The sequence below is a fragment of the Chiloscyllium punctatum genome, chromosome 10 (genome assembly GCF_047496795.1).
Source record: "Chiloscyllium punctatum isolate Juve2018m chromosome 10, sChiPun1.3, whole genome shotgun sequence".
NCBI lineage: Eukaryota > Metazoa > Chordata > Chondrichthyes > Orectolobiformes > Hemiscylliidae > Chiloscyllium > Chiloscyllium punctatum.
Window position 1 is genome coordinate 25,187,188 of NC_092748.1, and position 13,753 is coordinate 25,200,940.

General features: G+C 43.4%; 1 protein-coding gene across 2 annotated transcripts in view; it reads right to left on the minus strand.

Moving 5' to 3' along the window:
* trpm2 (transient receptor potential cation channel, subfamily M, member 2) overlaps positions 1–13,753 on the minus strand; it is a 186,221-nt gene that overhangs the window by 14,977 nt on the left and 157,491 nt on the right. For both annotated transcript variants that reach the window (XM_072578733.1, XM_072578735.1), the window contains exons 31-33: positions 11,967–12,053; positions 4,209–4,311; positions 1,066–1,167 (exon numbers count right to left, since the gene is read on the minus strand). In XM_072578733.1, the coding sequence (XP_072434834.1) occupies positions 1,066–1,167; positions 4,209–4,311; positions 11,967–12,053 (292 nt within the window). The remainder of the gene's footprint in view (positions 1–1,065; positions 1,168–4,208; positions 4,312–11,966; positions 12,054–13,753) is intronic.

Sequence of the window (13,753 nt, forward strand, 5' to 3'; positions counted from 1 at the left end):
TCCACACTGTAGGGAATCTAATCTAATCTGAACTCACAGGTCAGTATCCAGGAGAGTACACACCCTGGAAGTCCACTTACAGTTGGTTTGGAACAGTTAAATGGTTTAGCAACATCCAAATCAGAACCATCTTCTGGCAGAGATCTCCTATCTACAGGTCTCAGGAGGGGACACAATCAGCAGCTTCACATTAATAGTTGTTCGGGAGGATAGAATTTGAGTACAGAGGAACCTCGACTATCTGAAGGACACGGGCAGGGAGTATTTTGTTCGGTTAATCAAATTCTGGATAATCCATTGCCGATAACATAGTTTAGCCAAGCATCGGGACCTTGCAATCTTGCCAAATAATTCGATATTTGGATAATTGAATGCCAGATAATTGAAGTTACTCTGTATTACTGAAAAAGACATACTTGATTTCTTAGAACTTCTCAGGCAATTCACAATTAGTACCAATGTAATTGATACACTATGAAAAGATATTCCCTCCTCTCAGAGAGCAGACATGTTGATACCTTTTATTTTGGAATTTCCTATATTGTTCAAATGGGTACAAGATGAGAAGCTTCCAAAAATAAAAGCACGGTGGCTCCTTACATCGCCAGGAACCTGGGTTTGATTCCTGCCTCAGTTTTGTGGAGTTTTTACATTCTCCCCATGTCTGCGTGGGTTTCCTCTGTGTACTCTGGTTTCCTCCCACAAATGTGTAGTCCAGGTGAATTGGCCATGCTAAATTTCCTGTAGCGATTAGTCAGGGGTAAGTATAGGAGAATGGGTCTGGGTGGGCTACTCTTCAGAGGGTTGGAGTGGACTTGTTGGGTTGAAGGGCCTGTTTCCATATTGTAGGGAATCTAGCCTATTCAGCAATACTCAGGTTCACATTGTCTTAGCATTAGCCTTGGACTGGGAATGGCCTGTCAAGCCTCAACTATTTGCAAAGAAAAGTGTGCCTACTGGATTCAAGGCTGTAATAAGGTGTGACTGCTAGCTGATATTGGCACTGTGAACACCAGTAGTTGAACATGATTTGACAAAGCAATGAGCACAGGACTTAGCTCCAACCTCTAGGGCCTTCTTTTGCAGTTTCCGAAACATGCCCAGTATCTTTTGGTTTAAAATGATCCTCATGTTTCTTGGGAACATCTCTCCAGGTTCCAGGATTCCCTGAAGGGAAAGGAAGAAAACAAGAGAGATTTTGTTGAAAGACCTTGAGTTGCATCTTCCCCAGGCTCACCCTTTTCCCTCCTTACAGGCTGTCGGATTTTGTTCATTAGCAGTAACCCTCCATTTGCTCACCCAAGGAGACAACATTGCCAATCTTGAAAGTCCAAACCGGCAAGCTTTCCAGCAGATTTAGTTTTTGCTTGTCTCTCCTGCTGTCTCTCTCTCTCTCTCTCTCTCCCACTCTCTGTCATGCTCACTATAACTTGCTGTGGTGTTCAATTTCTTTCTCACACTCTGTCTCCCTCACCTCTGATCTTGATTGGTCTCTCTATCTGGGAGAAAGTGAGGACTGCAGATGCTGGAGACCAGAGTTGAAAAATGTGGTGCTGGAAAAACACAGCAGGCCAGGCAGCATCCGAGGAGCAGGAGAATCGACGTTTTGGGCATTGGTCCTTCTATCTTTCTAACGTCTTTCTCTGTCTTTCTTATCTGACTCACTGCCTCTCAGTCAATCCTTGCGTGCAAGTAAATAGCCAAAAGAACTCTGGATGCTGTAAATCAGAAACAAAAACAGAAATTGCTGGGAAAGCTCAGCAGGTCTGGCAATATCTGTGGAAAGAAATCAAAGTTCATGTTTCGGGTGGAGTGACCCCTTTCTAAGAACAAACTGATTGCTACATTTCCTACATTATAACAGCAAGAAAGGGTTAGTTCTTCAAGAGGGATTTAAAGGTAAAAGCCCAGAATGGAAAGATGGAGGGAGATGAAAGGAGATCTCATGCCAAGGAATGGATAGATTTCAGAGGATTGCAAAGCCAGAGAACATCATTGAGAGAGGAAAAAGACTGAAGCTGAAGTTGAGGGATTTAAAACAAAGGTATTTCTTGACCAAATAGTGAGTACAAGGCATAGAGTGGTGCAGGGCACAGGGTAGGTACAGGGTCCAAGTGACTGCAAGATGTAGGGTGGGTGCAAGGTGCGGAGTACGTGCAGAGCCCAGTGAGGATGTAGGGCACAGGACCACTACGGGAATGTACCGAAAAAGTAAGAGCTGGGCATTGCGTAAATAGCTTCTCTGCTCCACCCATTCGCTCTCTTCTTTGTCTTTTTATTTTCCCGCTCTCCTCCCTTCTCTCCCTTTTCCTGGCCTCAGACATTCGACCCTGGCCTCAGAAGCAGTGGCCAGAATAGGGACACTGGCAATCGGCTGCCTGAAACGGGATCACCAGTGACCAGTGGCTGGAACTGGGATGCCAGTGACCAGGGACTGGAACTGGGATGCCAGTGACCAGGGGCCTGAAGCAGGGATGGTAGTGACCAGGGATACCAACAGCTAGAGTGGGGATGCCAGCAATCAGCAGTCGGTGACCAAATGTCCAGAGGAGGGATGCCCGTGACCAATGACCAAATGTGGAACATGATGGCAGCCAGAGGTGAAACCATGCTTTGGTCTGCTGCAGAGATCCTTTGAAAAGAGACTGTGGTGTTTGTCTTTTTAACTTTGCTTCTTGTGTTTCTGACCTATAATGATACTGTTTGTAGCTGTAGTGTAACCATCTTTTTGTCATTTCTCTATTCTGTACCTAAGGACTGTACTTTAGTACCTTTGTACCTAAGATGGCTTTGTAAGTGACAATTTATAAACTCTTCAATGTAGTTATTGAGTACATGTTATAATAATTGTGATGTGAAGATGCCGGTGTTGGACTGGAGTGTGCAAAATTAAAAATCACACAACACCAGGTTATAGTCCAACAGGTTTCATTGGAAGCACTAGCTTTCGGAGCACTGCTCCTTCATCAGGTGGTTGTGGAGAATAAGATTGTAAGACACAGAATTAATAGCAAACTAAGTAACTTATATATAGTAACTTTTAAAAAAAGTTTTTAAAAATTGTTTTTAAAAAGTTTTGTGATTTATATATGAAAGAACTGAAACTAATATGGTCATTCTAAAAGATGAGACACTTAACAAACAATCCAGGTCTTTTTCAATATATAATTTCAGTTACATCACACTGTAAACTTTTGCTATAAATTCTGTGTCTTACGATCTTACACTCCACAACCACCTGATGAAGGAGCAGTGCTCTGAAAGCTAGTGCTTCCAAATAAACCGGTTGGACTATAACCTGGTGTTATGTGATTTTTAACATGTTACAGTAATGCTAATTCAATTCAATTCAAGTCCAGGCAGGGTACAGAGCGCAGGGGAAGTAGAGGGATACAGATTAAGTACAGGTTACAGGGTAGGGTAGGGTAACCACAGGGCATTGAGTAAGTACAGGGCATTGGTTAAGTTACAGATATAGGTTAAGTGTGGTTTGGTGTCAATTAGAAAATAGGCTTTTAATGATCACCACACCTCGCAGAAACATCACTCTGAGTTTCTTAGCCTACAGGCAGCTCATCAGCAGCCTTTCAGTCCTAATTCACCTTTGATAATCGAAACATTGATCATTCCATTACTTGAGTTGTTGGTGTGCTGTCAGCAAAATGCATTATTACAGTGCATTGCCACTGGAGTACTGGTACTGTACTTGTTTGTTGTTAAACTGTTTCTCTGCATTGTCTCTGACACATATTTTTACAATCCATTGACTTAAGCACATTTTTGAAGTTTGATGTGAATTGGCGCATGGTTGCAGCATTTTTAAAGATGTGAGAGTGAAGCTAGCTGATCTGAACTGGGTGTGGGGGAAAAAAGTGTAAAAATATAAATATTGCATTGGGCTGACAAAGCACAATTTGTAAAGAGTTGGGTGTACAAGGGTAAGCTATTGTGAGGTCCCAGTTCACAAATTTGTAGCATGGTCCTCACAGAGGCTTGGAGCAAACCGTTTGAAGTGTGAAGATCAGTGTGCAGTGATGAGGAGAGGCTAAAATCAGAATGACATGGGAAATGTCATTAGGGAATAAGAACATTGTTTATAATGTTGAAAGGGAGTGAAACATTGATATTAGAGACACAGCTTTTGGACTGACTGTCGTCATGCCTAGTGATAACTTTCCTTAGACTTTGTACAACAGAATAAAACATACCATGGGTGTAGTCCATTCTTCACCTGGATATCGGATGACAAGAAACTCCAGTACCCGCTTGCCATTTTTCTCAGTGACAGCGTTATCTGAGTTCCTCTTAAAGCTGCAACAGAAACCAAATATCACCCTTAATGTGTGTCAGCAAATACATGAATTTATATTCTTCGTAACCTTCCAGCTCCCTTTCTAATCATTACCACATGTTTCGTGCATTCTCTTGTAAGCCTGCAACTCCCTTCCTAAGCACTGCTCATATGTGTGGTCCTGAAGCAAGTTATTCCTGTGATGTTGCACTTCCCAGACACAGGGCTGTATCCCCGGAGTCATGCTGGGCTTCTGAATGAATAAGTCTCCTTCTTTCAAAGTGAGTGGCCTTCCTGAGAAAATCCCAATCCCAGACTGCTCAATGTTATTTCACACAATCTGATTAGACTGATGGTGCACTGCTGGGATAGCCTAAGTTCCTTGGGCCTGGAATTTAGCTTGAAGGTACACTCCAGGCTTGTGTGTTTGGATGTATCTCTCAGCTTGGTGCTGAGAGTGGATGTACATTAATTGAATGGATTCCAGCCCATTCACTTTACCCAATTAGCAATCCCTCAGCACCATGTAGAAATATCATGGAGAGAGAAAATGAGCAAGTCATCGCTGAGCTCCAATGTGTGGTTCTATGAGTAACTGCATCATAAATTGAGAGGATTGATTGATATTTTGCTTTAGGTTATATAATAATGTCAGACAGACAGATGAAGAAACCTGTGAAGCACTGCTAGTGACTATGAGGAACTTAGTCAGATAAGTAATGGTGTTGTTGGGTTTTGAAAAGTATTCAATTGATTCCCAGTTAAAAAATGGTTTTCAAAAAAGACTCATGCAATGAGTATTTGCAACAGTGGCCTTTTCACTGTCGTGGTTTCTTCTGGGGAACATTGGTAGTCTTCTGAGTTCAAGTGAAAGAAGTTAGTACTTCAGATAACACTGGAGAACATGGTGTCACTGGATTAATAATCTAGAAACTCAGGTTCAAATCCCATCACTGGAACACAGGAAAAGAGGGCCAATTAGCCCCTTGAGCCTGCTCTGCTATTCAGTCAGAACATTGCAGATCTGTGGCCTGACTCCATATCCTTTCCTTGATCCCAGACCCCTTGATACCCTTGCTTAACAAAATTTGCCTCAGATTTAAACTTAACAATTGAATTAGCGTCGACTGCCATTTGAGGAGGAGAATTCCAAACTTCCACAATTCTTTGCATGTGGAAGTGCTTTCTAAGATCTCTCCTGAATGGCCCAACCCTAATTCTTAAACCATGCCCCCGTTCTAGAACTTTTAACCAGCAGAAATAGTTTATCTTTAATCGATCGAAATTTCTGTTAATATCCTGATGACATCAATTATATCATCCTTTAACCTTTTTAATTTTGGAGGATAAAGACTTAATTTGCCTAATTTCCCCTCATAACTTAGCCCTGAAGTTGAAGTATCATCCTTAAAAACATAAGTGCTCTAAGTCAGGTCTAACCAGGGTTTTGTATAATTGTAGGCAAACGTGAGTATTGCAGATGCTAGAGATTAGAGTTGAGAGTGTGGTGCTGGAAAAGCACAGCATCCAAGGAGCAGGAAAATTGATGTTTTGGGCAAAAGCCCTTCATCAGGAATTTTGTATAACTTGTAGCATAATGGCTGTGTTTCTATGCTTCAATCCTTTACATTTGAAGGCTTTACGTTTTTAGCCTTCTTGACATTTTCTGCACCTGTGTGGTACATTTTAAAGAACACCTAAACTCCCAAATCTCATTGGGTTTCCACTGTATTAAACTTTGCACCTTCTAACAAAAAACTACCCTGATCTATCCTTTTACAATCTGAAATGAATAACCTCACGGTTGTTTATATTAAAATTCATCTGCTGCAGGAGAAAGTGAGGACTGCAGATGCTGGAGATCAGAGCTGAAAAATGTGTTGCTGGAAAAGCACAGCAGGTCAGGTAGCATCCAAGGAGCAGGAGAATCGACGTTTTGGGCATTGCCCGTAGTGTTAGGCAAGTCCACACCGACCGTCCGAAGAGTAACACACCCAGACCCATTTCCCTCTGGCTAATGCATCTAACACTATGGGCAATTTGGCATGGCCAATTCACCTGATCTGCACACCTTTGGACTGTGGGAGGAAACTGAAGCACCTGGAGGAAACCCATGCAGACACGGGGAGAATGTGCAAACTACACACAGACAGTCACCCGAGGCTGGAATTGAACCCGGGACCCTGGTGCTGTGAGGCAGCAGGTCATTGACAATATCCCCTCTCTCAGCCTTCAGTGAGCCTATAGTATTCTTAACCACCTGCTTTCCCTTAATATAACCATAAATTATATTCTTGTTATCGTTTGTTGTAAGTTTCCGTTTATAGTCCTTTTTAGCTGCTCTTACAAACCTCTTTGTTCATTTTTGTATCTGTCCTATTCTGTAGGATCTGTTTGGTTCTTTGCATTTTTATAAGCTTTGCTTTTCATTTTGTGCTGTCCCTTACCTCTTCATTTGTTTCTTTGTGTGAGGTGGAGCTTTTCGTTCTTTAGCATTAAATGTTTCTTGAACACCCTCCACTGTACCTAAATTGTTTTATGTACTGGCAGAGATTCTCAGCTTACTGTAGACAGTCTCTGCCTCATCACGTTAAAGTCAGCCTTACTTTAATCTAAAATTCTAGTATCTGATCTTTGCTTGTCTTTTACAAAAGCTATATGAAACTTGATCATGTTATGATCACAATTTGACAAATGCTGATGAACAACTAGGTTGCTCATTAAATCAGGCTCATTACTGGATACAATATTGCTTGTCTTCTTATTGCACCCAAGCCATATTGCTGTAGGATACTATCCTGGACACACTCTAGAAAATCACAACCTTTCTCTCTCTTATGTGCTCTCTCCCAGTCTATGTTAAGATTAAAATCCCCCATCAATACTACTCAGCATTTACTATTTAATGGCCTAATTTTAGCATTTATACAATCCAGCAGTTCTAAGCTGCTATCAGGTAGCCGATTCTGGTTTTAGTTCCCTTACGGTTCCTCAGGTTTACACTGGGTGATTTCCCCTCAATACATCCCCCCTCACCATGTTGTTCCTCATCAATAATGCTCCTGTGCTCCCTCTGCCATTTACTATATCCTATAAACCTTGTAACCTAGTATGTTTAGTTCCCAGTTTTGATCATCTTGCAGCCATGTCTCTATATATTAGACTAGATTACTTACTGTGTAGAAACAGGCCCTTCAGCCCAACAAGTCCACATCGACCCGCCGAAGCGCAACCTACCCAGACCCATTCTCCTACATTTACCCCTTCACCTAACACTATGGGCAATTTAGCACGGGCAATTCACCTAACCTGCACATTTTTGGATTGTGGGAGGAAACCCACGCAGACACGGGGAGAATGTGCAAACTCCACACAGAGAGTCGCCTGAGGCAGGAATTGAACCCGGGTCTCTGGCGCTGTGAGGCAGCAGTGCTAACCACTGTGCTGCCCACTGTAATGGCTACTATATCATAGTTTTGTATTTGAATCTGTGCCTGTCACTCATTTAATTTGTTCCTTACACTCCATGCATTTGTGTAAAGAACTCTAATTTAGCTGGGCACTCTATCCTGTCCTTCCGCATCTTCTTGCTATTTGTCCCTCCTGGTTAACTTAGAAAACGTTTTATCGTCCTACCTTGTACATTAAACTGGCCATGCTTGTTCATCCTATTCACGTCCAGCTTTTTGTCACATCCTGACCTGCTGCTCCAGTTCCCATTAAATTCAATTCAATTTGGTTCAAATTCAATGAATCTATCTGAAGTTATAAACTTCAGTACTGGTGACTGTGAAAATATCGTCAATTAGAAAAACCCATCTGATTCATTCATGTCCTTTGGGGAAGAAAATCAGATTAGTCTGACCTAGATGTGACTCCAAACCTATAACAATGTGTATGCCTCTTAACTGCCCTCTGAATGGTCCAGCGAGACACTAAATTCATGAAGTATTAGGGATGGGTAAAATAATGGTCTTACCAACATCCCTTGATAGAATGAAGAAAAACGATGGGGAACTTCCATACAGTAGAGAAGAGAGGGAGATCCCAGCTGACTGATATCTTGGGGTGTGAACGTGCCTTAATCCACTCACAAAAGGTGCTGGGTTTCATTTCGAACTGTATGCACTTAGGGCAAATTCAGTCTCAGCCTCATGGAGCTGAATACTCTCCCTGGATGTTGGGAACCTGGTTCAGAACTGTTCCAGAATGTGACCAATTAACAGCATTTTGAAGCTAATCGCTGGGCAGGCCATTTGACCCAAGCGGTCTATGCCAACATTTAGGCTTCCCTCAGCTCAATCTATTACTGTGTCCTAAAGCAGAAGAGTCAATGCAGGTGCAGGAAAGAGAGGGTCTTCATCCAATGGATTGTGATAGCCCCACCAACACAGTAAGCCTTTTTGAAGCAGCAAGTGCAGTACAACAGCCCCCTAAGAAGGCTATGTTCCCCGAGGCCGAGCAAGAGAATTTCCACATGATGGAAGTTCAAATTTATGAGGACTATCAATGTGACCTGCGGAACTGGAGGTTGGGGGTTGGTGTGTATGAAGGGGGGGGACTTGTAGAGGCGGAGGAGGAGAAGTGTGGAGAGTGTTGTGTGGTAAGAGCTTGGCTTATTTTAACCACGACTGGGTCATTTTCAGTCTGGAGGCTCAGTCCGAGGCAAGAGGTCTCCTGCCAAGCCACCAGGAGGCAGTCTTCCAGTAAATGCCTGGCTGTGGATTCAGTCAAGGATATGCTCGGATTGCTTACTGCACACAGGAATGAACTGCCTAAAGGGAGCGGTCATTCCAATATCTGAAAGGACCAACCCAATAGCTAACAGGACTGAGCTAACCTTTGAGAGGCTCAATTTAATCTCTAAAATGGTCAGTATAGTATCTGAGAATCAATATAATTATTTACAATTGATCTAATTTCTGAGGGGATCAATCTAATCGCAGGAAGGAGTAATCCATAATCTGACAGGTTCAATCGAATTACCAAAGTATTGCATCTAATTTCTGAGGTGATAGATCGAATTACCAATCGGATCCATCGAATTTCTGAGAGGATTGATCTAATTACCGAAAGTATCGATCTAATTTCTGAAGTAATTAGCAGCACGGGTCTGATCAGTCTACCACTGTGAACATTGTATTGAGGATTTAGCCAGTTATCAGAGTGAGTGAAAATATTGCCAAAATATGTGAGGAGATGACAGCGACCTAGCTCAATGATATAAAAAACAGCAGCCGAATAACCAAGCAGGGGATGCGGTGAAGAGCCCAAAAGTCTGTGGCAATGTTTTCATCTTCGAATAGGGTGTGGGCAGCACTGATAGCCATATCTGAGATTCACCCGCGCTGCCCAGAACATATCCAGTGACATACCACAACACCACCACTTCTCGCTAATCACTTCATAGCTGCCGAAATGAGACTGAAGCCCTTCAGACTATGTTACAAGCCTGGCTTTGCATATCCCCCGTTCCATAAACACAATGTGGATGTGCCGGTGTTGGACTGGGGTGGACAAAGTCAGAAGTCACTCAACACCAGGTTGTAGTCCAACAGGTTCATTTGAAATCACACAAGCTTTCGGAGTGCTGCCTTTTGTCGGGTGCAGTGAGAGAGCAGGGCACATCCAGAGTTTATAGGCAGAGAGATCAAGGGTGGAGAGATCAAACGATCATACAACACTTGTGACTGGAGTGTCAGATAATACATCTCTGCAGGGGACTAAGAGTGTCAGACGGTGTGTAAAGTGTTTATAAGGTCAATGTCAATGCTGTGCTGTTATGACAATCACTCCGAGTAATAGGAATATACAAGAGTTGACACCTGAGGTCCGACACTGAGCTTAAACCTGGAATCAGGCTGGTTGTATTCCGTAAGCTGGAATTTATAAGATGACACATTTACTAACTATGACTACAAATTGTGTGCGTTTTTGAACAAAAATAGAAAATGCATCCACCAATAACCAAATATCTTGGCTGAAATTACTCACCCCTTAGATTTGCATAAAGTGTAATAAGTACTTCAAAACTGTCCAAATTAATGAAGATAGAGAGATTATACCAATTCATCAAGATGATACGATCAAAACAGGAAAGGAAGGATACAGATGGTGTGGTGAGATCACCTGTAGTGCGACATGAACTCAAGATCACTGTTGAGGCTGTTTTCATGGGTATAAAACTTGGCTATCAGTCTCTGCTCAGTGATGCTGCATTGTTGCTTATCTCCGAGTCTGCCTTGGAGGATGTTTACCCAGAAATTGGAGGCTGAATGCCCTTGACCGCTGAAGTGTTCCCCAGCTGGGAGGGAACATTCCTATAAACACACACAAACACACGTATACACACACGTATATATACACACACACACACACACAGTGAATCATTTCATCGAAGATGTTTGTCTATTTTCAGATTCATCAAAGTTTCACCTGCACATCCACCAATGTCATTTATTGTATTTGTTGCTCCCGATGCGGTCTCCTCTACGTTGGGGAGACTGGACGCCTCCGAGCAGAGCGCTCGAGAGAACATCTCTGGGACACCAATTAAACCCATCGCCCCATGGCCCAACATTTCAACTCTCCCTCCCACTCTGCTGAGGACGTGCAGGTCCTGGGCCTCCTTCACCGCCGCTCCCTCACCACCCGACGCCTGGAGGAAGAACACCTCATCTTCCACCTCAGAACACTTCAATCCCAGGGCATCAATGTGCACTTCACCAGTTTCCTCATTTCTTCTCCCCCTACCTTATCCCAGTTTCAACCTTCTAGTTCCCATGTCCTGCCCTACCTGCCAATCTCCCTTCCCACCTATCCACTCCACCCTCCTCTCTGACCTTCTATCCTCATCCCCATTTCCCTATTGTACTCTTTACTACTTTCTCCCCAGCTCCCTCACCTTCCGTCCCCTCCCACCCCAATGTATTCTATTTTATTCAAAAAATACACAGTTTGTCATCCCAGTCAGTCATCTTATAAATTCCAGCTTTCAGAATAAAACCAGCCTGGTTAAAACTCAGATAACAGAGTGTCGGACCTCAGATGTCACGTTTGTACATTCCTGTTGCTCTGCCTGATTGTCATGACAGCACAGTACGGACGTTGACTTTATAAACACTTTACACACCATCTAACACTCTTGGTCACTGCAGAGATGCATTATCTGAGCCTCCACTCCCACCAGTTGTATGATCATTTGATCTCTCTGCCTATAAACCCTATAGGTGTGCCCTGCTGTCTCACTGCTGCGCTCTGAAAGCTTGTGAAATTTCAAATGAACCTGTTGGACTATAACCTGGTGTTGTGTGACTTCTGACTTTATAAAATAGAACTAGAATCTGACAATATTAGCAGAATAAGAAAACAGTAACATGTGCAACTGAGATGTGTTGATCCCACTCATCTCTTATGTGTCAACATGGACCTTAAGTGTTTTTATTTCCAGTTGTTATTGTTTTGTTTCTGATGTTATCCTCTCGCATACTACCGTTTTTACTCAGTGTGGATTGACCAGGACTGATTAGTTGTTACTGCTTTGTTTCTGGTGTTACCTTCACATACAATACTGTTTGATCAGAACCTATTGATATTGTAAAAATGACAATATTATCGATTTAAGTGACAGGCAAGGTTCCCGATTAGAAACAAGTGAAGTCCTCTGTTCTCTTACCGTGTAATAATGGGATTCATTGCGAGGTTTGGTCCGTAACAGCGAAGATTCCCTTTTCCCCTCATGCCAGTCCTTCCATGTGGATTTCTGAAACATTGAGTTAAATATTTTTGATAGGTCTGTAACTGGGCACTGTGTTGCAGGCAGAGAGTTTTGCAAAATGTCCATTTGTGAAGTAATAATTTGCAAATTCCAGGACACACCATTCTCTACATATTAGTGTTAGGTCCCAGCTCACAGGCCCAAGGGACACCATAGAGTTAGAGAAGCCATAGAGATCGACAGTACAGAAAAAGGCTCTTTGTGTCTGTGCTGGTCAACAACAGCCACCTAGCTATTCTAATCCCATTTTTCAGCACTTGGCTCATAGAATTGGCATCACAAATGCACAGCTTGAGGTTTCTTCAAAGTTATGAAGGTTTCAGCCTCCTCCACCCTATAAGCAGAGGCACTCTCTAGCACTAGCTCACTAGCACTCTCTGGGCGAAAAGGGTTTCTTTCTCACATCTCCTCTAAACCTGCTGTCCCTTGTCTTAAATATCTGTGTCCTGGTCACTGGTCCCTCTATCAAGAGAAAGCAGGAACAAAAACTGAGCTTGTATGTGAGCAAGTGAGTAAGGGTGTTGAAGGTTTCAGAAAGTATGTGTGTGTGTGCGTGTCACAGGGAGAGAGAGGTGCATGAGCGTGAGAGTATGTGTGAGCGACAGAGAGAGAGAGTGAGAGTGTGTGTGACTGAGTGTGTCTGTGTGTAAGACTGTGAATGGGTGTGAGCGTGTGACTGAGTGAGTACGTGTCTGTGTGTGAGAATGAGAGGGGTTTGTGTCTATATGGGTGAGTGCGTGCATAAGACTGAGTATGTGCGCAAAAAAGTGAGTGCAAGAGAGTGTGTGCGAGATGGTGCGTGTGTGTGTGTGCGTGTGCGAGAGTGAGTGACAATGTATGACTGTGAGTGTGCGTGTGTGTGCTCGTGAGACTGAGAGTGCCTGAGCATATGCCTGTGTGAATGTGTGTGCTCAATATTGATTCCTGAAGCTTTAAGATAATTTTCTTCCAGCTTGCTCTGAACTTCACTGGAGCACTGCAGCAAGCAGTGGCCAGAGAACATACTGGTGTGTTGAAGTCGCAGGCAACCAAAAGCTTGGTCATTTTTGCAGACAGAGTGTACGTGTTCAACAAAGCTGTTCCAGTTCTGTATCTTATATCTCCAATGTAGAGAAGATCACAATGTGAGCAGCAAAAACAGGAGAGAAATACCTTCCTCTCTACCCTAACTATGGCCTTCTTGGAGAAAGTGAGGACTGCAGATGCTGGAGATCAGAGCTGAAAATGTTTTGCTGCGCAGCAGGTCAGGCAGCATCCAAAGAGCAGGAGAATGACATTTTGGGCATGAGCCCTTCCTCAGTGTGCCTCAGTGTGCCAAGCAGACTAAGATAAAAGGTAGGAGGAGGGACTTGGAGGAGGGGCGTTGGAAATGGATAGGTGGAAGGAGGTTAAGGTGAGGGTGATAGGCCGGAGTGGGGGTGGGGCCGGAGAGGTCAGGAAGAAGATTGCCGGTTAGGAAGGTGGTGCTGAGTTCGAGGGTTGGGACTGAGACAAGGTGGGGGGAGGGGAAATGAGGAAACTGGAGAAATCTGAGTTCATCCCTTGTGGTTGGAGGGTTCCTAGGCAGAAGATGAGGCGCTCTTCCTCCAGCTGTTGTGTTGCTATGGCCTGGCGATGGAGGAGTCCAAGGATCTGCATGTCCTTGGTGGAGTGGGAGGGGGAGTTGAAGTGTTGAGCTACGGGGT